Raw genomic sequence first — 24036 nt, 5'->3', positions numbered from 1 at the left:
CTCCAGCACAAAAGAACCCCGAACCCCTGAGTCTTCTCTCGCGCTCTCTCGCACGGCCTTTCTGTCTTTCTTCAACTCTCTCACTCCCACTGAGTCTAGGGCATGAGGTCTGCTGCTTCAGTCTGCTCTGGAACGAGCGCCTCCATCTCTTTTTCTCGCTCTCTCGCCTTTGTTTGCTTCGCTTAGTCTGCTTTTTGTCTTGTCTCCACATTCTGTGGCCTGAAAGCTAGACTCGCTCACTCACCCATGTATCCAGCCATCTATCTGTTCATTTGCCTTTCTTTGACTCTTTGATTTTATCCTTTCTAATTAAGCTGGCCAAATATGAATCTGATTAGAGGATCATATTTGTTTTGCTATATTAGATTTTCTTAAAATGCTAAAATTCAGAGCTCCATTGGTAAATAAACCAGCCTAATAATTTTGATTTTAAAAGTGATGTTTCACTTTTTCAGTGTGACAGTAAAACATCCTGCAGAAAGTGTGACTGATGCTACTGGGGAGGACAAATGATTAATTCATTAGCTAGCCCACTGCTCAGGTAAAAGCTTCAGTGTACTGCTCAGTCCCATGGAAACATAACTCTCAAGGCTACAAAATGGTAGCTAACATAATATAATAACGCACTAATACAGACTAAGAGAAAGAAAACAGTTTATGATCATCTTCTTCTTATGTAGTACATTGTGTTTGCGCCAGAGTCTTTGGCCTGTGTTTCAATGTTCTGTTCTTGCACATAAAAGCAATTATGAAAAGTCTGGCTATCATCTTTGTCTTTATTTACTTTATTTTGACTTTATTTTGTTCACTTCACTTCAATGTTTCCACATACTTACATGTTCCCGATTCTGAAATCTGTGCTTTCTGATTATTACGCAGCATCACACAGTGCGTTACGTATATTTACACACACCGAATTAAAAGTTTTGTTTCATGAAGGTCAATTTTTATAGACATATTTTTTCTGGTTGTAAAACCTACTTGTTCTGAGAATAAAAAAGAACGAACATTTAAATAAATAAATAAATAAATAAATAAATAAAATTGCAATTCCTTAAATTCCTTAAAAATCTGCTTGTCTCTGGTACCCGAGATACTGATTTGTCCACACCTGGTATATCCAAAACCACACCTTATCTACTACATTGGGAGTTTTGCCTTTTTGTAATCATGTAAAAAAAGAGTGGAGAATATTTAGTGCATTTATGATATCCCAGGATGCGTAGCATTGGGTTAGTGTCCAAACAATAAACTCCACCACGTAAAATGCAATCTCCAGTTTATATGGAAAAGGGAGCATCGTTCTGGACCCAGCTTTAATAATCAAACATAACTTGGAGAGGATCTTTCTGAAAAAGACGCATTCCAGGAAGAAGAGGCCCATGAAGCTTCAGAGAAGAGAGAAGCATCTGGAAGGGTCTTTTGATGAAAGAGAGAAGGTTCGCCCTCGTATTTTTCAAATGTCACTGAACTCTACAACTTTTTGAACATCAGATATTGGCTCTCTTGTTTGCTGTCAATACGGTTCAGATGTTTTTCCTTCCTCTCCTTGGCTCCGTCTCTTTCCTCCTTCTTTTTGTTCCTTCGGCTTCGTTTGCCATCCTTCCTTTTTTTCCGCCAAACTTGATTGCGTGTTGGAGTGTTTTATGGCTCCTTTTCCAAAATGTGTTCAAGCATTTGAGAAACGAGGGTCGAGGTTTTCTTCTCTCGCTTTCTGGAATGCTTGCTTCCTCTATGGTCTCTGACTGATAACTTATAATCTGTAAACACACATGTTGAAGACGGGTGTATGTGTGTGTATCTGTAATTGCAGGCGCACGAGGCTACCTAGTCCTTCCTGGCCATTATATTATCACTACCTTTCTCTCGGTGAGTCGGCAAGCTTCCCCATCATCGTATCACACTGGCCAATTTCCCTGCCCCGGGCCTTTTACGAGGCCATTTTTTAAAACTCTGTGCTTTAGTTATGTACCTGCGGTAAAACATATTTAATTTTTAAGCCTAGGAAGCCGACACTGAAAAGAGATGAACTGTTTTATGTGCCATTTTAAGGTTTTATGTGCTGTGAATTATGGCACGCCCAGTGAAATATTGGTCAGAGAGGAGAGAGGGATAGTGGGGTAAAGGGGGGGAAAGAAGGACTGGGTGTCTGTGACTCGTAGCGTTGAGTGGCTTTGATGTCACGGTGGAAAGGGATATGAGTTCTGCGAGGTGTGGGGTCACGCCCCACTGCTGCTCTCTGAGTCAGGGGAAATGCTGACTCGGGGAAAACACACACATATACACACCTGCAATCAAATGCAAGGGTGTGTGAGACTCTGATATGGTGGCTGCAGATCAGAATAGCTGTATTTAGGGGAGCAGGTGTGTGTATAGCTAGGCATGTGCAGGTGTATTTAAGCATATATTAAAGCTGGATGATGTGATGATATCAATCTTGTCATGTTTTCCCTAAGTATCTTCATGTGAATGACAATTACATGTTTTATTTTTGTTCTTGAATAGGGAATATGAATCTTTGGGCTGACTGATCGTTCAATTAAAGGTTCGTTGCTTTTCATTTTAATTCAAAAGTGATTTTTCGAAATGAAGCTTGATTAGATACACTAAACAATTCAGCGTCTTTACGAATTGTTATAATGCTTTAATTTATTTCAAAAAGACTTATATTTCTAATATAAGTTTCATTTTTCAGGTATATTATTGCATTACTGAAAGTCTTGGCATTTATGGTTAGCTTGTGAGTGTTGAGCAAACCACGCATGTGCTTTATAGTAACTAAAGTGTGTAAAAGTGTTTAAATTTTTTTTTCCCTTAATAAATAGCAATTCCATTTTTAGCATTTAATTAATTTTTTTTTTTTTACATTTCTGATCAAAAGTGTCTGATTCAGTAATATTCTTTGGAATGTACAGTAATTGTGTCTTCAGAGAAATTCAAAACAAATGAATTGTTACACTGCTAGTGCTAAATAATTTCTTATTGTTGACTTCAGAGGAATGATCTAGCTTTTTTTTTTCTAACCTATGCTCTCTCCACTGCGTCTGTAGTGTGTGTGTGTGTGTGTGATTATCAGTAACAAACATTTTGACATGCTTTCTTGTACTGAAAAAAGAACAGCAAACTGGTTTACCCAAAATGCGTTTCTAATGGAAAAATAAGGGCACATTATTGGGAATGTCAACAAGCTGTCTGTTCTTTTCTCAGTGGTGGTAACCGTGAATGCAGGACAGATGTGGTGGATAGATATTAGGTTTAACAATGCTGGAGTGTTCCTTTAAATACAAAAGTGTCATCGAACTCATGGTTTTGCTATATATATATATACATCTTTTTTTTCTGGTGGTTACATTGCGAGTGAGACTTTACATTGAGATGGTTAATGATTGAGCATCCATGCATGTCCTTCAGAGCCACTTCCTGTATGTGTTCCTGATACTGGTTGTAATAGTGCACAATTCCTCCGGACTGCCTGACATCCACTTTCATGCATGGCCTACCGCCCGCTCTCTCTCTCTCTCTGTCTCTCTCTCTCTCTCTCTCTCTCTCTGTGTGCTCTCCATGGAACATTAAAAACATCTTGGTGATGTCAGAATTCTTCTAATACCCCCCCTGCACCACATAGACACCCATCCCCCTCCTTACAACCTCTTACCCTCCTCCCTCTCTCTCTCTCTCTCTCTCACTCACCAGTTCTGCCTCTTCAGGCTGTTCATATGTGATGCCACCTCCCCAGTGACTCAACTCTCTCTTTTCCTTTTTTTCCTCTCTTTCTTTCTCTTTCTTTCTCTGTATGTTGTGGGAGATGGCTTCTTGATTTGGTCTTTTCTCATTGATGAAAACACTAGGGGGCACTGCCTGTCCTTTGTTCCAGCGTTTGCATAGAAAGACTGAAGATGTGTGAACAGAGTGGGATTTCTTCACTTATTTTACTTATTTGTCTAATCCGTGTTCATGATAGTGCTTGAGAGTTCATCTCTCTTTCTCTGTGTTTCATGTGTACATATATATATATATATATATATATATATATATATATATATATATATATATATATATAAAATGTATGTATGTATATATTATTTTTACTTTTTTTTTTATTCTTCCTGAAAATCATTCCTTACTGTGCCCTTATTATTCCTGCTGTATGCTTGATTTCAGAAAAACTCGACCTCTACACGCATTCAGTGACTCCTAACACACCCTCTCTCTCTCTCTCTCTCTCTCTCTCTCTCTCTCACACACACACACACACACACACACACACACACACACACACACAGCTTTACTGGAAAAGTTTACTGCATCTGAGTATTTAAAACTTTCAAAGTTTCATCAGAAGAAACCAAGCTGTCGCTGATAGATGACACATATTCATCCCATTTTTGTCCTTTTTTTTCTTTCCAAAAAAAAAAAAAACAGTGAGAGAGAGAGAGAGAGAGAGAGCACGTCCCATTTTTTGGACATGACAGATCAGAACTATTGTTTCCATCGAAAGAAAGAGTACTTTATGATTTCTGTGTCCCGAACACGAGCGTCATCCAGCGCATTGTCTGAAGGTGTCAAACATGCCGCGGAACAAAGGAGATGGCAAAAATTGACACCGGTTCCCCCACTCACGATTATCATAAAGAGAAAAATGAAAGAAGAGTTGGAGAGAAAAAAAAATAAAATAAGAACCCCCCAAATGACAAGATAATCACCGCATTCAAACTTACCTTCATCACGGCAAAAAATTGTGTCTTTCGCCGTTCCAAACTAACTAAATAAAATGTTTTCCTTTCAGCCGAGGCTCGTAATGACTACACTCTGACAAATCGTTGACAGCAATTTAATAGTTAAAAAGATAATTCTGCTTTAAGGGTTTTTTTCGGGAGGAAAGGTCACCGTGGCTGTATTTAGCGGGCTGCCTCCTTTTTCTCGAAAATTCCACACTTTGTCTCTTTGTGTTTGAGTGACATGGGCTTTCTCTGTAATAATATCCTCAGTAATGAAGGATAATAATGGACATTGTGCTAATCAGAAAGTAAAAGATACTAATACACATCAGCGTGACAACCATCAATAAACGGATTGCACGACAACATTACTTTTTTATTCCTCAGATGCTAATTATTACACTTCCTTTGTGTTCAGCTGCCTATATGTGTTTGTGAATAACATCAATTAGTGTATCTGTGAAGTAGGGTTTTTAGGTTTTTTTCTTCTCACTCCATAATTTAGATTGCAAGGTAACATCTGTTGAACTTATGTTGGGTTTTGTTTTGTTCACATGGACATATCCACAACGTACTTATAACTAGTTTTATATAACTATTACTCGTGATAGTGTAGTACCTGTAGAAGTGTTATAATAGTGTAATAAAGTTTGGCGTCCTTTGATTATTATTTAATACGGTACAATGAAATATATATTTTTTTTCCCTGGATATGTGTAGTCTTGTTTTTGTGCTGCATTTAAAAAATGCTTTGTAAAGTATGAATTTAAAAAAAAAAAAAAAAGTGTTTGAAGCTCTAAATGGCAGCAGAGGTCCATATGTATATCAAAATGTTGTATTTTTATTATTATAATTAATCTCGACAAAATCTTCATGACTGAAACATGTGTAATGTAACTGTATGACTTTTGAAAAGTTTGATTTTCTTAGCAAGGCGTTGTGCCACTCTTTTTCGTGTGTGTGTGTGTGTGTGAGCAGATCGGGTGTGCAGTCATAATGGGTTTTTCTCTCTTTTCCTCGCCGTCTCTCACGCTCCCCCCTCTCCTTGGCGACTCCTGGTTAAAACGTTGCTGGTGGCTATGGGAAGTTAATTTCAGATTGTTATATATTTCCATTAATTTTGGCGGCCTGCTGCCCGGCTGCCGTTGAGAACACGGCTATCAGAGGCTCATTTTTGGAGGGCTCAGGAGTTCTTTCCCCCTCGGCTGCAGAGACGGAGCATTAGAGACAGATAGCTGATAGGCGAGAGGGGATTGGTCACGTTCATTAGCTATTGCTTCCCCCTTTTTTTTCCCTTTCTTTCTTTCTTTTTTTTTTCTTAACTTGAAGCTTTTTTTTTTCTTTTTTTTTTTCCTTTTTTTATTATTAAATTTGATTCCAAAGATGGGCAGAGTGTCTCACGAAGTTTAGACAAAACGTCTGCAGCTAGTCTGGGCAAGAAGGAGGAGGACTGACCTGGTGCTGACATCCATAGGACAACACACACACACACACACAGTATAAAAACCACCTCTTACATAAACCCACGCATTCATGATCATACACATATAATAAACTGTCACACACACGACTGCTCCCACACTCACAAACTCTCTCGCTCTCTCTCTCTCACGCGCACACTCACAAACACACACACACACACACACACACACACACACAAACTCACACACCTGACCTGTCCGTGCACTCCAGGGCAAGCAAACGGAGCAAACTCCTGCAATAGTTTAGGGGAGATTTTTCTTCTTTTCTTTTCTTTTCTTTAGTTTTTTCTTTTCTTTTTCTTTCCTTTAGTTTTTCACTTTCTTTTTCTATTTAGTTTTCATTTCTTTGGTTGTTTCCCATTTTCTTTTTTCTTTTCTCCTCCTTTCATTTTTTTATTTGTTTAATTTCTTTCGTTGTTTGTTTCAATTTCTTGTTTTAAATTTTCTTTTTTTTTCCTTTTTACTCTTGCTTTCTTTCCTTTTCTCTTCTTTTTTGTCTCATTTTCTTTTCTTTTTTTTATTATTATTATTTCTTTTTTAAGTTAGTTTTTAATTATTTTCCATTTTGTTCCTGACAAGGATCAGTTTTTCACAGTGAATTAAGAATTTTTTGTTTACTTAATTTTCCTGCTAGTTTCTCTATCTGCTTTCTGTTTAAATCGGTTCACTTTGTTAGGCTCTGTGTGTGTGTGTGTTTGTGTGTCTGAATTAATATCTCAGTTTGACTTGGAAAAAGCAATCTAAGCAGACTTTATTGATGATATTTACTCCTGTCCTGTTGTAAAAGGCTGTGACATTGGTGTAGAAGCAGTGTGTGTACTCTGTGCTCGTCCTGAATAGCCAGCTTTAATGCTGCTGTGTACTCAGTGAGGTGATATTTCTGTCAGACGGCCACTTTGTCTCAGTGCTGAGACTGCGAGAGGGGTCTTGCTGTAAACACCTCAGGCGGCCTGACCCCAACCTGAGTGTATGTGTTTGTGTGTCAGCCGGTGTGTGAGTTACAACAGCCTTGCGTCTTTTTCTATCTCTCTGTCTTTCTCTCTCGCCCATGTCTCTCTCTCTCAGCCGTACGAGTCAATGATCCAAAACTCTGTTAAAACAGGGTCAGCCCCACGCGTGCACTTAAAGGGTGTCAGTTTAACCTGCTCTGAAATACTCACGGCTATTATTATAGCTTATAAATCATTAGGAAAGTTTAATTATACGAGAGTTTCATGGAGGAAATGTGCAGGATGACACCTGGGAAGGGAAGTTTAATGGGCCAGCAAGTCCCCGAGCGGAGAGGGGAAAATATTGAGGTTAGCTTTCTATTTTATGGCTTGGCCCAAAGAGACAGGACGAAGGCGGCCTTTCCTGCATGGACAAGCAGCCTTAAGTAGTGAACCAACAGAGTCTGCTCGTCAATACTGGTAGCTGATAAAGACTTTATTGTCGTCTCTCTTAACATGTTTCTTTAAAAAATCTCCCCTAATTAATGCAGGACTTTAATTAGCAGCCGGTCTGAAATTTCACTCCATGAGAGGAATGCAATTCTAATTGCAAATTAGAGTTAGGTGCCATCCTTTAATTGCTGTGGACTTTGCATAAACACGAAGGTGTGTTGAGAAATTACATTTTAGTCTGGACATATTTTTTCACACTGCGTTTGAGCAAGGAAAAAAGGCAGTTTGTTTTCATGTTCAGATTTCATGTCGTTTTTCTTACACGGCTTGGATTAATCAGTCTATTGCTTTAGAATAAGGAATGTAAACGTCCATTAACCTGCTTATTGCCAATTAACTTCCATTTCCGTATCCATGTTTGTGTTTTGTTATGCACTGTGCGATTGCATAAGCATTATGTTGTCAATTAGAGATCTAATTAAAGTTTTATTTTTCTTAATTTGTTGCTGCTTTCAGATAGCTTTATGTTTTTTAAATATTTTTTTCTGGCTTATTTATTGTATTTTGGTGCTTTTATTCTTGAAGTGTACGTTAGTGGTGGAACGAAACCATATTGTGATACTTGAATGCACTGACGTGATTCTGCTTGCAGAGGGACAGAAAAAAAGCACTGCTTGTGTTAAAAAAAAAAAATAAAAAAAAAAAAAAAATCCTGTGGAAAAACATGTCTTGAATGTCTTCATTATTGTATCCGTAGCAAAAGAAAATAAGAATGCAGAAAGCATCATTGTTTCAGTTGCTGTTTGTGTATTTTAGAATTTAGCATTGCTAAGTGGAACAGAAAATGATTGAATTCCCACTGACAGACCACACACACACACACACACACATACACACACACACACCCCGTATGCACTGTTCCTCTTACTGTGGTGGAGACGTTGCAAACCAGGGCCAGGGATTTAAACCAGGACGTCTACAGCCATGTGCCAGGTCCAGCTGTCTCTCTGACACACACACACACACACACACACACACACACACCCCTACAGTGATCATACTTGTACTTACAGTTCCTTCCTCACTACAAGGCAGTTGTTGTGTCCTGCATGCATAAGTTTATATAAGATAGTTTAGTTCATGTGCATTTGATGCCACATAAACTGGTGAACTTCTCTCTCCAGCATTCAAGCCAAACACCACTTACTTTTCACTGAGTCACGGCTTTTACTCTGCATTTTTGCTTGTCAGTTAGCTCGTAAAAAGGATGGTGTGTCTAAATCAGCTGTGCGTCCTTGTGCCTTCCATAAGTCCATTCAGCATACATATAGTCTTTAATTAAAGACTATGCTATGTCTATGAGGATTTCATAACAAGTGAATAAAATTTATAAGATAACGCATGAGTGTATGAGATGAGCATATATCAGTATTTTCTAGATTTCAAGATTTTGTAAAGTAATAAGCTCAGTGCAGTGTTTACCTGTTTCACGAAAGAATCTTATATCTGTATACTCATAAATGATTAATCATTCAATTTCTTTACAGTTATAAAAACATCTGAACTTATGATCCGATAGACCTGTATTTGAAAACCACATACGCCATTTCTCAACCTATAGCAGCGATACATGTTTTTATTTATAGCACCGTAATTAAACAGCAGTCATAAATGCTCAAACGCCGCTTGTTAAATACATTATTCAGTGTGTATTAGTGTTTTGAAGGCTGTATTTCCTCTTACATCAACACAAGGATAATTATTTTCTAAAACATCATTCACATAAGGTGTTCATATATACGGATCTATAAATACGTTATATATTACATATACAGGTTTTAAATTATACATGTACAAATACCTCATAAAGACAGGCTTCAAATAAGTGTAATCACTTAGGTATATATTGATGTAAAAGTCAACAGAAGGCATTTATGAGCAGCTTATATCCGTACTCTAAGATTATATGCAATATTTTATAAAGCAAATTGAGTCAGTGTAGTGTTTACCTGCTACGATGTTCATCTGTTTCATAAAGGAATTTGATATCTCTTATAATATGGTGATAATCCATTTATAAGAGTTATGAAGCTGAGTATAGTATATGAGCAGCTAATATTGTATTTTTTTTTAATATGGTGTCATTTGAAATGCATTTGACACCTCTGTAGTAAAGTGATAGGTGTTTAATGCATTTATAACACTTTTATGAACATTTCACAAAGCTCGCTTGTATGAGAAACATAAATGACTGTTCTGTGATTTAGGACTTGGCAACAGGATGGTATAATATTGATATTATGGTAAATATTGTCATAATACTCTTTTCTGAGATATCACTAGTACCATCTGTATTTTTTATAAAAATTTCAATAAAAATGCAGATGGTGCCATTACAATAACTCTGATTGGAAGCAGCTGACTAATTTTGTGCTGAATCTTTAAAATTCTAAGAATTTTCACTACTGAATTATTTTTATAGACATGAAGTAAAAGTATCATTGAACTCGGCATTTCCAGTTTTGTCAAATCTGTTTTGCTGGATGTTTGTTAGTGAACCTATATATCGTTATCCATATCTTTTATCATAGAAATATCTCATAGTATCATGATATGATATATTTTTGTTTATATCTGTTTATAATAATGCCCTCAAACTAAAATGGATAATATGTTTGTGTGTGTCTATATTTCTGTGTGTGTGTGCGTGCGTGCATGTGTGTAGTCTCTGTGGCTTGTGATTGTCGCTCCCTTCCCCCTCTTTCAGTCATCCACCGCGTGCTTCCCTATTTCCTCCTGTTTTGTTGGGAGGTGGAGTGGAGCAGCAGTGGCTCTTTCCTGGCACACGGCTCCTTCTCCTCCTGCTTTTGTTTCCAGTAGGTGTCGAGCGCTCGCCGCTTGTGCTGTGTCAGTAAATATTTACCCAGCTTCCCTTTCCTCAGCCACTCTTTCTGACGTGTCTGCACTGGTACGTGCTTGTGTGTGTGTGTGTGTGTGTCTGTGTGTGTCTGTGTCTCTGTGTTGTGAGGGGGGTGTCATCCTCATGCCCTGTCCCCAGTCCTGCCACTCAGCAGTTCACCAATATCCTTTTTATGTCCGTCCACCCACACGCACCCATCACATACACAGTGGACGACAGCACCCCGCGTGCACGTGGCAGCCTGCTGAGAGACAGGAAATGGAGGAGGAAGTTATCGCCTCCACTCCCTGACGTTCATTAATCAAAACCTGGCTGCCGCTCCCTATTAAGCACCACCACAGTGCGTCCAAATGCATGTGACCTTAGCTACACAATTGCATTATATAAACTCGCATGCGGACGCACACAGGTTAGACAGATCTCCCCACTCACACACACTCCAGCTCCCCGGGGCCTCATAGCATCCTGGTGCTTAAGCCTTCCTTCCTGTTCTAGAGACAAAGAATGGCCGGACCTCGAATCCTCCGCTTCAAAGCAGGGGAAAGTGCGAGTGTTGTCTCTTCCTGTGGAGGGTGTTGCAGCCCTTAGGGCAGCTGCTGCTGTTTTTCCAGCCTAAGCTAAAGGCCAAAGGGCAAATCTGAGGGCTGCCCTGTGCCCTCTGGTGCTAGAGAAGAGCTGTGGCACTCTGCTTTTTCACCACAGAACCCCAGTTGGGTCCAGAGGTCAGATAGACTAGAGGAGTTGCAGCAAAGTGTGGCGTAACTAAAGGCGTGGTATCACGCTGATTCCTGGGATGAAACTAGTGTTTCGTCTGGTATTTCTCTTGTTACATTATCATTGTTGCATTTACATCCATCAGCCTTTGGTTACTAGAGTACCCAGCATGCATGACACAAATACACCTACATTTCTGCCATTAATCTGTAGCTTCCTTTATTAGTTAATAATGACGTAGGTGAAAAAAATGTTAAAAACCCAGTCAACAGGTCCATGTGAAAGAGTTTGTAGTTCCAAAACCAAGAAATCTCTCTCGTAGGACTCTGTCCCAACTGTTAAAGGCGAGAAGGCACGTTTACAATAGATTTATCAATGGTTGCATTTTTATTTGCTGGCTGGAGTGTTCCTTTAACATTGTAGCTACATGCGGGCGGCCTTTCTCATCACATCATCCATTATCTTGTTTTCCTCAGTAATAGCTTGAAGTGGAGAGTGATTTTGGCCTAGAAATTTCTCACAGAATAGCGCCACAAGCTTTAAATGGAACCACACAACTCTAGCGAGCGATTGTAGGAGCATATGTGGCGTTTGCTGCTCTCGCTGGCCGTAATTGGACAGTTAATCAATCAAATATTTAAGCTTCATTTTACCACGCGGCAGGGTGCACGGATTATAGCAGCAGTTTGGGTGCATTAGGCTGAGCTCAACAACGATACGAACAGCATGGCTTCCTGAATCAGCCAGCATCTGGAATCACGTCTGTGTGTGTGTGTCTGTATGTGTGTGTGTTTGTTTGTGTGCGCATCCTGCATCTTCACATCTTGGTACTTTTCGCTGGTTAGCGAGCTACCTTTAAAAGCTCGCTTTATTTATTTATTTATTTATTTATTTATTTATTTGCTACTTTAGTCTTGCCTGCATTCATTCAGAGATGTGTTGAGATTTTCTTTCTTTTTTTTTTTTTTTTTTTTTTTTGTATTTTAGCCCCCTCCTACCCCCCAGGGACACTATTGTGGATTACCAGTCGGTTCTCACCTAATTATCTGGTGACTTGCGCTGCCTTTGACACATAATTATCAAAGCTCTAAATAATTGTCTTATTGCCTGTGTGTTTAGATGTAAGTCTTGGGGAGAGCCTCTGCCTTTGTTCTGGCCATTGCTGAAATGGAAGAGTATTTATCTCCACACAAGAGAGATGTCTTATCACTTCTTTCGTTTTATTGGTGAATTCCCGGTTGTGTGTGTGTGTGTTTGTGTTTGTGTGCATGTAGGGCTGTATGCATATGTGTGCATCACACTGCTGTTAGCTATGTTTAAGGTAAAATAGCTGAAATGAAAGTATTTTTTGTAAAAGAAAGTGTGATTTCAAATTCCAAAAGTCAAGCAATTAGCTTGCTTCATAATGTGAGACAGCTCAAAGTGCTAAATGCTGTATTTTACGCTAAAGGTTATGAAGGAGGTCAAGCAGAGAGAGAGAAGTGATGTGGTGGTAGGGGGGTTGTTGAGGCATGCATCACCTTTTCAGCTTAAGGATTTAGCTCATATCAGAAAAGCTTTTGACACATCCTGAGACTGAAAATGAGTTTTCGGTACTGTAAGGTGTATGCCTTTGAGAGGTTCAATACAGGCAGTACTAAATAAATTTCTTTACAGCATTAGATCCAACGCACTGTAATTTGGGAGGCTGAGAGGTCCAATTAGGATTTTCACCCACTTAGCCATAATTAGTCCATTTCCAACAACGTCCATCTTTCCACCAGTTTTTCCTCTTCTGTCTTGTCTTCAGGCCAGATGTTCAAGTGCATAAGTAGAAGGGGCAGGAGCAAGCAAATGTTTCAACATCTGTCTTTATTGGTTTTTTTGTGCAACAAGTCCAAGCACATTAGCATCGCCGTGCTCGCTTTTCGAAGCTGAAGACGGATGAGCAGCAGCTGCCCAGTCCATCTTCTCGCCGCTAACCGCTAATGCTGACAGGCTGAGAGAGACGGGCATGTGGGAATGGGAATCATAGCATTCATTCATCTATCCATCCCATCCTTGTTAATTCATTCCAGTTTAGCCATTCACATGGTTATTCTCTAACCGTACATGCATTCACCTTGTTTTATTTAATTCGAATGCACAGAAGAGCACACTTGGACATGGATGATTATATGTCTCACGTGTATGTGTGGAAGTCGCTGAGTGTGTGTGGATGCATCAAACAAGTCGCTGAAGGATATCAATCAAAAGCACGCGACGCTGTATGTCTGATGCACATGTGGCTATGTTCCCAATGGAAAACAGATTTCCTCTGCGGTTTCTCCTGTTATCCAACTGCCATGTTTACACTGAGGTTTTGTTTACATGTCTCCACGCTGTTTGTCATGATATTTATGATATTAAATGCCATTTGTGTTACACTATTCCTATAAAATCCCCTAAAGGCTCCTGTCACGTTGCCAAGGACGTGCATGTTTTCTGCACTGGTCTGGTTATTTTATAGTTTTTGGCGAGACTGTCTACAACTTTGGCGTCTAGACGATCTTAGGGCTCGGTTACTTTTAAGCAGCATTATATCCCTGTTTCACTGACACTTTGAAGAGTTTTAAAGCCTTGAATTTGTCATTCCCTTGGGCACTGTTGAGACCTAGGGAGGAATTTGAGCCAGGCATGCATAAGAGTGTGTGTATTTATGCATGCAAGTGTTACCTGCTTCCTAGCCTTTTCTTTAACAGGATGCTCCCGAGAGTAGCTTATCAGCAGTGTGATATATTAGTTCTTAGTGCCTTAATAGATTCCATTTATCTCTATACACCCCCTTTAATTTAACTGTGCTTGGGGAAGGCACTGTATTCAAATGACCATGGACACTTTGATGTAGCACCCAGCCTAGCTCTAGTCCCTATAAAATGGATCAAGTGAAGTGATTGTTAACCTATTGTTGTCAGAGCTGTCTCCTTCCCTGGCTCCTTTATCTTACGCTTAGCAGTTAGCATATACATACAAAGTGTGCTGTTGATGATGCCAATGACAAGTCCATCTGTTATGTAGAAACTATACTTTTTTTTTTTTTTTTAACATTCTTGCAATAACCTCTTATATTTCTATTTCTCCCACTCTCAGATGATCCAAAGAGAAGATGATGTGATGTCACGTGTGCGTGCAGTGGCCATGACTGACTCAGTTCATAACCTGTGGCACCAAGAAGCCAGCAGATCCATCAGAGAGTGGCTGAAAGAGGTATAAATCTCTCTATTCCCTCAATTTCTATCAAAATTCCCCATCCTTAGTGGCTATATAACATTTCACTATAAACTTCGCAATAAACAATCACCTTCACTCGTATTGACTGCATACATCAACTTGAGCAGTGTGGCATTTCATTCAGCAGACAGAGGCTCCTCTGGAACAGTCACAAGAAGCCAATAGTTTGTTTTTTTTATGCCACACTCTTATTTGCCTGTTTGGTCAGATGTCAATGAGAAATCAAAGCCAAAGGCCAGAAGGCTCTCCATTAAAGCAGTAGCTTTATTCAGTTGTTGCCCTTTCAAAGCTGATTCCAAAGTCCAGAGGCAACACCTGGGAACCTTCAGGATGCACACATTGCACTACATTGAAGTAGGCAGATCCTGTGTGCAGATGAACAAGCAAGGCAAGGATGACAGTGGCAAGCACACACACACATGCATTAACAGAGAATATTAGTGAGTACTAGAGGAGGTTGAGCTGCTGTGTTTGTGCACTTGACAAACCTAATGGCAGCTAATCTTTGACTAACATTTTGGATAATAGCTTTGGTTGGCTCTCTACTCTACTAGCATCACACATACAACTAATGCTGGTGAAAGATTTTATTGAAGTTTATTCAAGTAGGCACTGTCTTAGTTTTCACTCAACATTTAAATGCATTGTTTTTAAATCTGTAGTTAGCTAGTACATACCACTGTGATGTGCAATGAGAGAACTCCACCAGTCCAATCTAAGGCTCTGAAACTGAGCATCTACTGCCTGTACAGTCAGCATAGACCCCGCCCACAATGTCATTCCAACCAATTGACCTGCAATTCCCACATAAAATGCCACTTAACCAATCACCAAATTTTTAAATGAAGATTATGGCTTAATTTCTGGGAAAATGTGTGTCTTGTTGGACAATTAATTAACATTAAAGTTCATTGAGGCATTTATTAAACACACATTTATTATGTTATCATGATTAATCATTGCTGTCACTTCTAAGTACTTGAGTACTTGTAGCCATCCATAACATACACGTAGCCTGTACCACCTGGGGTATGCAAAATACATGTCATCAAAATGTGAAAGTGTTTTATTACAGTACATTTTTTGCCTTCAACAATTTCCTTCAAGATAAGCAAAGACGTGCCTGTCTGTCTTCTTCTTTTATCATTTTTCTGTATCTCTGGGTATTATTTCTTTTTCTCTCACATTTAAGTTTGGATCTCTCTCTCCCTCTCTGGCCTCAGAAGTCAGTAGTGTTTCAAGGTTGTGATGACCTTCTGCTTTTGCTGGACTTCCTATTTCTTATTTGTTAGAGAAATGGTGATGGTATGGCATAACTGGAATGTAAAGTGTATTTATTTGTGATTATTATCCTTATAAACAATAAATTTCCTAATAATCTTCTGCTTCTACCATTAACCCTTTCATTCTCCCACACACTTTTAGATGGATTGAGCATAAACTAACACTAACATTATTCCAGTTTACATGTGTATAACACTGATGATCTACAAACCCAATATTATTTAAATATTTTCCAGACATCAAAGATGAGAATAATGAAAATGAGTCACGTTTCAGGAATTTTGTCCTTTTTTGTTCATTAAACAGTTTAATTCTGCACCTCTCTGATAGGGGTTTTCATATGCCATTGTCAGATCATTTAGCCTGTTGTGTTTCGTTTCTATACTACATCAGATGAGGTTTTAATCAATGCTCAGCCTTTTCCCTTCCCTAGTTGTTTACATAGCTTTGAGTTTTGCCCAGACCTCAGATCATCCTCCCTCTGCTTGCTGTAGCTGCATCTTGTCAGTATAGGAGTGTGAAGGTTAGACTGCACCCCTGGCAGGGCACCATGGCACCTTTGCTGCCCTCATCCTCCTTGTTAAACCTTCCAGCAGCATTCCCTTCTTGTGGGAGGACAGTAAGTACAAGATCAGAAAGATGAAGGAATTCAGAGATCAGCACATAGTGGGACAGGTGATATGGACATAATGGGTCAGAAAGGGGGAGGGCTTTTTGTGAGTACCGAAGAGTCAGAAATAATCTGAGCTCGTCGTAGCATTGGAATCCCCAGGGTAGCAGAGATGTACCGTTGAGGAGAATATACAGTAGGAAAGTCCCTGTGGACTTGGTTAGAAGAGAGTAGGGGAAGAAAGACAGGCATACGGAGTAACACACATAATGCCCAGGCATAAGAATAACATGATAACATTTACAAAACAGGATGTATGGATGAGTGATTGGGTGAGTGGATAGTCTAATTAATCACTGATACACTGCAACAAAGGATTATGAAAATAATAATAGCTGAGGTCAGATCCGTTACCATGTGCAAACATGAAAACATACTGTACCTCTCCGCTCGGGTATCTTTGAACTCATTGAATCCTAGCAAATGAGATCTCTGGTGCATTAGATTAGGTAGTGTGCCTTGTCCAGTATGCTGTCAGAGGCTCTGGCACTCTACTGCTCTCATGGGTCTCCATCTTACTTACTATAGATGAATGAGTTGTGATCGACTATAGAGATGAGTACTGACAGGCTTGTGCAAGCAAGTTACTCTCTGAGGTAGAAAGACAAGAGGCGAAAGAAGATTGAGTTTTCACAGAGGCCATGAATGTATTTAAAATACTAAGAAAATTTTTTGGTTTGAGACCAGTAGCCATTGATATTACTCATATCATCATATATAGAATGTTTTTGATCTATGAAAGAAAATCCTTAAAGGGCGAAACCTACAACAGAGTGTTTCTAATTCAGAGAGGGTTTCGAGCAGAATTCCTTAAGGAAGCAAGGAATGTTTAACTGTCCAAAGAACGCTTCAGTGTATCTATGTAGAAAGATAACCCAAGACGGTCAAATAGGTTTTAAAAAATGCTACCTGACCTTACCATAGTCCTGCTTATTGCATCTCGTCGTGGATCCAGTTTTGATCAGAGGCGCGTCTCAGAGAGTTTAATGGCGGCGTGTTGGTCGGCGAGAGCTCTGTCTGCGGGAGGCAGCACCTGTGTGCAGTTTACCTTCTCTAAGCAGGCTATTAGAGAAGTGCTTAGTGTCCCACCAAGCTCTTGCACCCTGTCTCGTGTCTCATAGCCCACAGGAGCCACAACGCCGTCGCCATCTGGCCCTGATTAATGCTGATGGACCTAGGCGAGGACCATTATCGCTCATTTGGGGCTATTCCTCATTTTTCATCTATGCCGGCTTTAGTCTGAGAAGAATTGAGACTAGATTATATGGCGTTTTCTGGTGTTATGGCGTTTCCTTTATAGTGAGGTGCTGAGAGCTGGATTTATTAATGTATGCTGTAAGAATTATAAATTCTTGTAAAACGTCTTTTAAAATTAATCAGACATTTCTGTTGCATTGGTGTATATATAGGTTAAATCTAGCATCAAACAGGGGTCTACAGTTTGTTCCCTCTCTGGGAACAATTAAAGGTACTATGTAGAACCCAAGTAGAATTTTGTACCTATTTTTCTAAGAGTTTAATGGTGTGGATATGCGTCAAGCACCTGTCTCAAAGCATGCTGTCTTTGCAATGGGAATCCATAGCTGAAGTGTCATATCCTGTCTCCAGTGATCTCCTCATTCAGAACGCTGATGCGGCCACTCTTGGTAAACATTTGTCATCCTTTCTGATTTCCCCATCTGCAGTTTTACCCGGTGGCCTTGGCTCCGTCTCCCTGTCCTGAAGCTGGTCCCAGCTTGCCTTTGACAAATCTATTGAAGCTCCTTTTTCAACTCCAGCACCCTCCCTCTACCACTTTCTCTGACTGGGACCAGAGGCTTTGAAATTCCTCCTCTTGCATCCAGCCCAGCTGACATCTTTCTCCAGACGGCATGAATTAAGGATATACAATGAGACACTTGATGTAGCAGTCAAGGAGCGTTCCGTTTGGTGGCTGGGCTCCATGCTGCACAACTAGGGCAGCAGGAATTCTAAAAATACACAGTGCATGATTGTTTATTCCAGTGGCAGGTGACATTCCCCCCACCAAACTCAGCATGGAGACGATTGACAGGATTAGAGGAGAAGAATAGGAGGGGCACTGCAGTGGGGAGGTCACAAGGGGTCTTTCTTGCTCTGCTAGTGTTATAAAACACATAAAACATGTTTGCAAAATCAGTTGGGAACCTGTATGTGCTGGTGTTCAGTTTGATTATGTTTGTCCTTCTTTGTTAGGGAGTATTGGTTTAATAGCTAATGTTTGAACCTTTGTCATGCACCATGTCCTTTCAAGTTAATACCAGACAGAATTTCACCAAGCACTTCCTTCTCAGTATTAACAGCACAATATGGATTTTTATTATTCAGTAAGACCAGCTCAGTCGGCAAGTACGATAAGTACAAAAGAAACAAAGGATCCTTCCCAGTGTATGGCACTCTGCTCTGGCCATCCTGCATGTGTCCACACACACACTATCAGCATATACTAGGATACTGATCTTGGGTGGGTTGGTGGAGGTACAGTAACCTCTGGGGACATACCAGACTCATGGGGTTAACAAGGTGACAGTCTGCAGTGTGACGTGGCCTGGAGTCCCGTCATGGGTTCTGAGGGTCATGTGTGTGAGTGTGAGAGAGGATGTGTGTAGTGGGGTGTCCAAAGCAATGGGACTGCTCTTCTCTGGTCTTGTCATGGGAGGGTAGTTTTGGGAGTAAGGTCTGGGGGGTCGCCGGATTAGATAGTGTATGTATGCGAATCAGAGCCAGGGCGAGGCCGGGTCACAGCTCGGTTGGGGAGGGGGAGCTGTAATGGCTGACAGAGCAGTGTCTGCAAAAGTAAACATACTCAGATAAGCAGTGCTTCACAAGGCCGCCAGCTGCAACATGCTAATCTCGTTTACATTTCTCTCTTCAATTGAACTGTCTTTTTTTTTATCTTATCTCCAGAACCTACTTTTCCATTGCGTTCCTCAGGAACCTCTTTTTCTTCGACATCACACCCCATCTAAACCAAAAGACTCTTCCTATATTGTCTACAACACCCATAGTGTCTAACATGAATCAACAAAAATGCATCATAACCAAACCCAGAATGTGAGCTAATTTCCTTACCCTCATCTCAGATGCGAATTTCTGAGATGCATGTCTAATTAAACTTGCTGTGACTGTGGACAAAAGGCCCTTAATGAAGAGAGAAAACACGGGAGATGAGAGCAGCTCTGTCTCAGTAACAGGACTGATGGCGGAGGGGGTCGACGAGGTCACCGGTGTGATCAGTCACCTCCTAGATCAGCAGCAGAGGCGCGTCTGCTCCCCAGCAACAAACACTCTTAACTGTCGCTGAGCCATGTCGCCAAGCCACCTAATTGCTTGTTCCTGTCTCTCTCTCTCTGTCTCTCTTTCTCGCTCTTAGCGATGCTGTAACTGGGTGTCGAGTCCTGAGCCGTTGGATACCCCAGTGGACTCATTGCTTCCTGATTGTCGTCGCCGCTCAGCAGGTATGAGTCTCTAATGTCCACGTTCCTCCATCACTTCCCAGATGTTCAGTGAAGCATAACAAGCAAAGCAGTGTTTATCTGCTTTCATTGATTTATTTCAGTCAAAACCTTACCAATGATAAAGCATATTTTAGTAATGTCCTTAGACAAGTAGATTCTGCTTATGTTTATATGTTAAGTTTCCTTTATTACATCCAGTGTGTCCACAATTTTGGATTACAGTTGCAATCTGCAGCTAATGTAATCCAGGACATGTCTTGCCCGATCTAGCCCTTATCCCTACATAGTGAGATTAGGGCTTTCAGTTCTGATTGCTTTCATGCCCCATGCATGGTCTGTTATACATAACAGAAAAGTTAGTCATAGTTTCAGATTTTAAACTGAAAAAATGCTGATGATATCGTGGCGTAATGAAGGGCCTCTCATGCTGTGGGTTGATTAGGGTTAATCTTCCCGTGTCATCACTAAAGTATGTCATTTTTTTTCTTGTTCATGGCCTTGGTTGAATCATCATACCCATGTACTAGCATTTCAGAGCAGAGATGATGCAGTTCTGTTCCCTGAGCTCTGGGAATAAGCCTCTGGTTTTTCTATGCATCAACCTTGGCAACACTAGTTAGATTGGTTTATATGGGAAACAACAGATCACTTAATTTAACCAATACTTCATCCACTGTTGCTTTACCAATAGACAAACAGTGATGTTATAAGAGCATATGTATCATTTTGAAGCTTTACTATAAACTAAACCTCTAACAGAGTGATATTAAAATAATGGGACCAACAATAATAACACTGTTGGCTTCATAACTCAATGAAGTGACATAGATACAGAAGCCATACATGAAATGTAGGCCTAACAAGGTTTAGGGTTCAGTTCAAGGATTAGGACTGCTTTTTCCATGCATGAATTCTGCAGTCTTATCTTGCTGTCTTTATTTCTATGACAGAAAAGTCATGCACATTCAAATTTAAAAGGATTGCATTTTGTTGCTTAATATCCAAGATTGTTTGAAATCCTGGCTAGACAGACTGTGGACAGGCAGAGTTGCAGTATATGTGGGCCGTGTTGTAATGGTTCACACACACTCAGACACACTCATTACTCTGTGTGTGGTGCTGCCTGATGGTGGTATTTCATACTTGGATCGATGGGATACAGCAAGGTGGAGAAAAGCATGTCTATTGCACTTAATCATCTGTGAATCTCCTACCATCATACCATGTGTTTATGATGTGGGTATGGTGTGTCTGCATGTCTGGATGCATCCATCTGTGTGTCCTACTCTGACATCTCTGTTCCCAACATGATAAAACATAGACCATTTCTACTCCTTCATTTTTTTTTATCCGTTTCCTCTTCCAAGCGCCCCATCATTCAAAAGGATTTTTCAGGAGAAGGTCAGTGTGCCTTGGCAGAAAGTCTGGCAGAATTTTATCAGTTCAAGCTGGCTGAAATACGTGCTGAAATGCGCCATAGCCTGGTAGCGCTGGAGAGCCTGAACTACAGTACAAGCTCAGACAGGAAGCAGCCTGCACAAAACAGCACAGAACAGCCAGGAAGCAGATCTGGCCACTGGATGATATACAAGTGCCAGTTTAGGGCTGTTATGGTTTCTATATGTATGGTAACTGGTAATTGGGTTCAATGGATTGAATCACAGACCTTTTCTGTCTTCTTTTCCCAAACACTTCTGCTTCTTAAACGCTCTCATATTTTCACATCTTCACACAAAAAAGTCACACTCCTCACACCACACTTATTACTCATTGCTGGACCCGATTATTAATTACAAAGGGAAAGAGCGCCCTGAATGTAAACATTGATTAATTGTTAACAAAGGTAAGTTAACGTGTACCTGAACTGTAATTATCTGTCCTGCACACTACAAGGTTCTGAACACAGACAAGTAATTAACTCTAATTGCATTTACAATAAAGAAGAACAGAGGGGAGTAGTGAACTTAAACAAGAGCCTCCTTTGATCTAGAGCAAGATTTTTGTCAGCTGATTTATACAGACTTTTTTCTTGATTTTTCGACCTGCTCTGTTATTAGCTAATGAACAAGACCCCTTTAAAAATGTAATTTTAATGTCATTTGACTCAAAAAAAAAAAAAGTATGGAACAATGAAATAGTATTTGGTGTCTGAAAGCAACTCGACTCGCTGTAACTTGAATGTGCCTAATAAAGACATGTTTGATGAAAACAGTCGCATACAATGGCCCTGGGACCACTTGTGTAACTTCACTGGTCCATGTCAGTGACGGCACAGAGCTCCACTGGGCCATGTTTTTTTGCACAATGGAAAGTCATTGGTCCATGCAGTGCTGACTCAATAGAGTTCTATTACCATTTTTTACCCACTCACTTGTTCCACGTGCTATTGACGGCCCAGTTCTACTGACTCTATTAAAGTTGACTGAGAGAGTGACATACCTTCACTCATCCCTCCACGCCCAGCATTCAGGTGCACCTGGTGCTTGTTGGTGCCCTTGGTCACATTTCCCGAGGAAACGCAGACCCACTCAACTTTGTGACCTCTTTTATTTTTCCAGCCTGTTTTCGCCTCTTGCAATCACGAGTTTATCCGTAAGATCAAAGGAAATATCACTCTTTTCCAACTGGATGTGCCACCCATGTTACGAAGGGAAAGTTCAGCAGGACACTGCGGGAAGGTTATCACCATTCGTTTCCATGATGAACTCATGAAGACATGCCTTGTGACCAGCCTGGAACAATGTGTTTGCTGTCAACTAGGATCAAACATAAGATCAGGCATCAAAAGGCTGATGAAGCACAGGTGTATGTGCACTTTTCATGTTAGGTGCTTAGTGTGGATAAGACTTGGAAGCATTCTGTACTCTGTGAATCTAGGTCAGCAGATTTTTATCCCTTCATCTGTTCAGACTACAAACAAATGAAGTCAACAAATCAAATTGATTGTAGTTTCAAGCTATGTACACACTTTTTTTTTTATTTTAATCTGAATCCTGCACTGCAATTAAAGGATTTTGTGAGTTAATTTTAGCTGGGTAATGACAAAGTGGGAAGCCTTACAGTCCATTTCATCTGGTTGTATTTCATCATGCAAGTATTGTAGTTTTGAAACTTGGGTTTGGTTGGGTTAAATATTGAACATGGAAAAGAAACCAAGGATTTTCAATAACCGCTTATTTTCATGGTCATGGTAGCAATGTATCCGGAGCTTATCCCGGGAACACTTTGCACAAGGAATACACCCTGAATGGGAATGCGAGTACCACGCACACACATTCACACTAGACAATCCACTTACTGGCATGCTTTTGGGCAGTGAGAATAAACCGGAAAACCCAAAGGAAACCCACATGGACCCAGAGAGAATATGTGAAACTCCACACAGACAGTAACTCGAGCTCAGGATCGCACCAGCAACCCTGGAACTATGAGGCAGCAGTGCTGCTCCATGTGCTGCTAATTTTCCATGCTGCCTGGAAAATTATCCAATCAAATTTTTATATGGTGTCTAGATAGATATAGCCAAAGTAGCTCATCCCATTGATTATGACTTTAGGAGTTGAACAGAATTAACCAACATGATTAAGAAGTGACAGTAGAATCATGTTTTGATTTCCAATGTGTGGGACCATTAATCAGGAAATAAGCCCATAATAAGCCCAAGATACAGCAATGAGTGAAAGTCAGAGTACCAGTGTAACTAGAAATTAAATCTGTCAAAGTGTTACAATGGTGAAGGGAGAACAGCTGGATCTTGTGCCAGTGGAAAGTAAATAGAGATAATTAGGAATGGCCAATAGAGCACCAGTGTTAGTATTGCTTCATCAGTGTGTTTTACTCTGCTGTTTTTGCATTCCTAGATTTTCTTAGTGGTCGGCTATTAATTACATCCTGATTTAGCCATGTATCTGGCGATGTGATGTGCATGAGCCTACTGGGATTAGGGATTGCCCTATTGAGTTGTTTTTGGCAGCAGCTGGTTATGTGTAGTTGGTGTCCTCTTTTAATTTTAAGGCTTTATAAAATATCAGGAACATATCACTGTGATATATTAATTAAAAAAATTTTTTGCTAACAGAATTGAATGTCAAGGCCTGAACCTAAAATGCACAGTTCATGATGTGTTGTATTTGAAGGTTTAT

At 40.1% G+C, this 24036-nt stretch overlaps 1 protein-coding gene across 2 annotated transcripts in view; it reads left to right on the top strand.

The window, feature by feature from the left end:
- The window catches only part of fam172a (family with sequence similarity 172 member A), a 167497-nt gene that overhangs the window by 104001 nt on the left and 39460 nt on the right, over positions 1-24036 (top strand). For both annotated transcript variants that reach the window (XM_053229179.1, XM_026931208.3), the window contains 2 exons: positions 14324-14440; positions 19810-19894. In XM_053229179.1, coding sequence (XP_053085154.1) covers positions 14324-14440; positions 19810-19894 — 202 coding nt within the window. The remainder of the gene's footprint in view (positions 1-14323; positions 14441-19809; positions 19895-24036) is intronic.

Source organism: Pangasianodon hypophthalmus, chromosome 24 (genome assembly GCF_027358585.1).
Source record: "Pangasianodon hypophthalmus isolate fPanHyp1 chromosome 24, fPanHyp1.pri, whole genome shotgun sequence".
NCBI lineage: Eukaryota > Metazoa > Chordata > Actinopteri > Siluriformes > Pangasiidae > Pangasianodon > Pangasianodon hypophthalmus.
The sequence above is the reverse complement of the archived record's forward strand: the minus strand, read 5'-3'. Positions and strand labels throughout refer to the sequence as shown.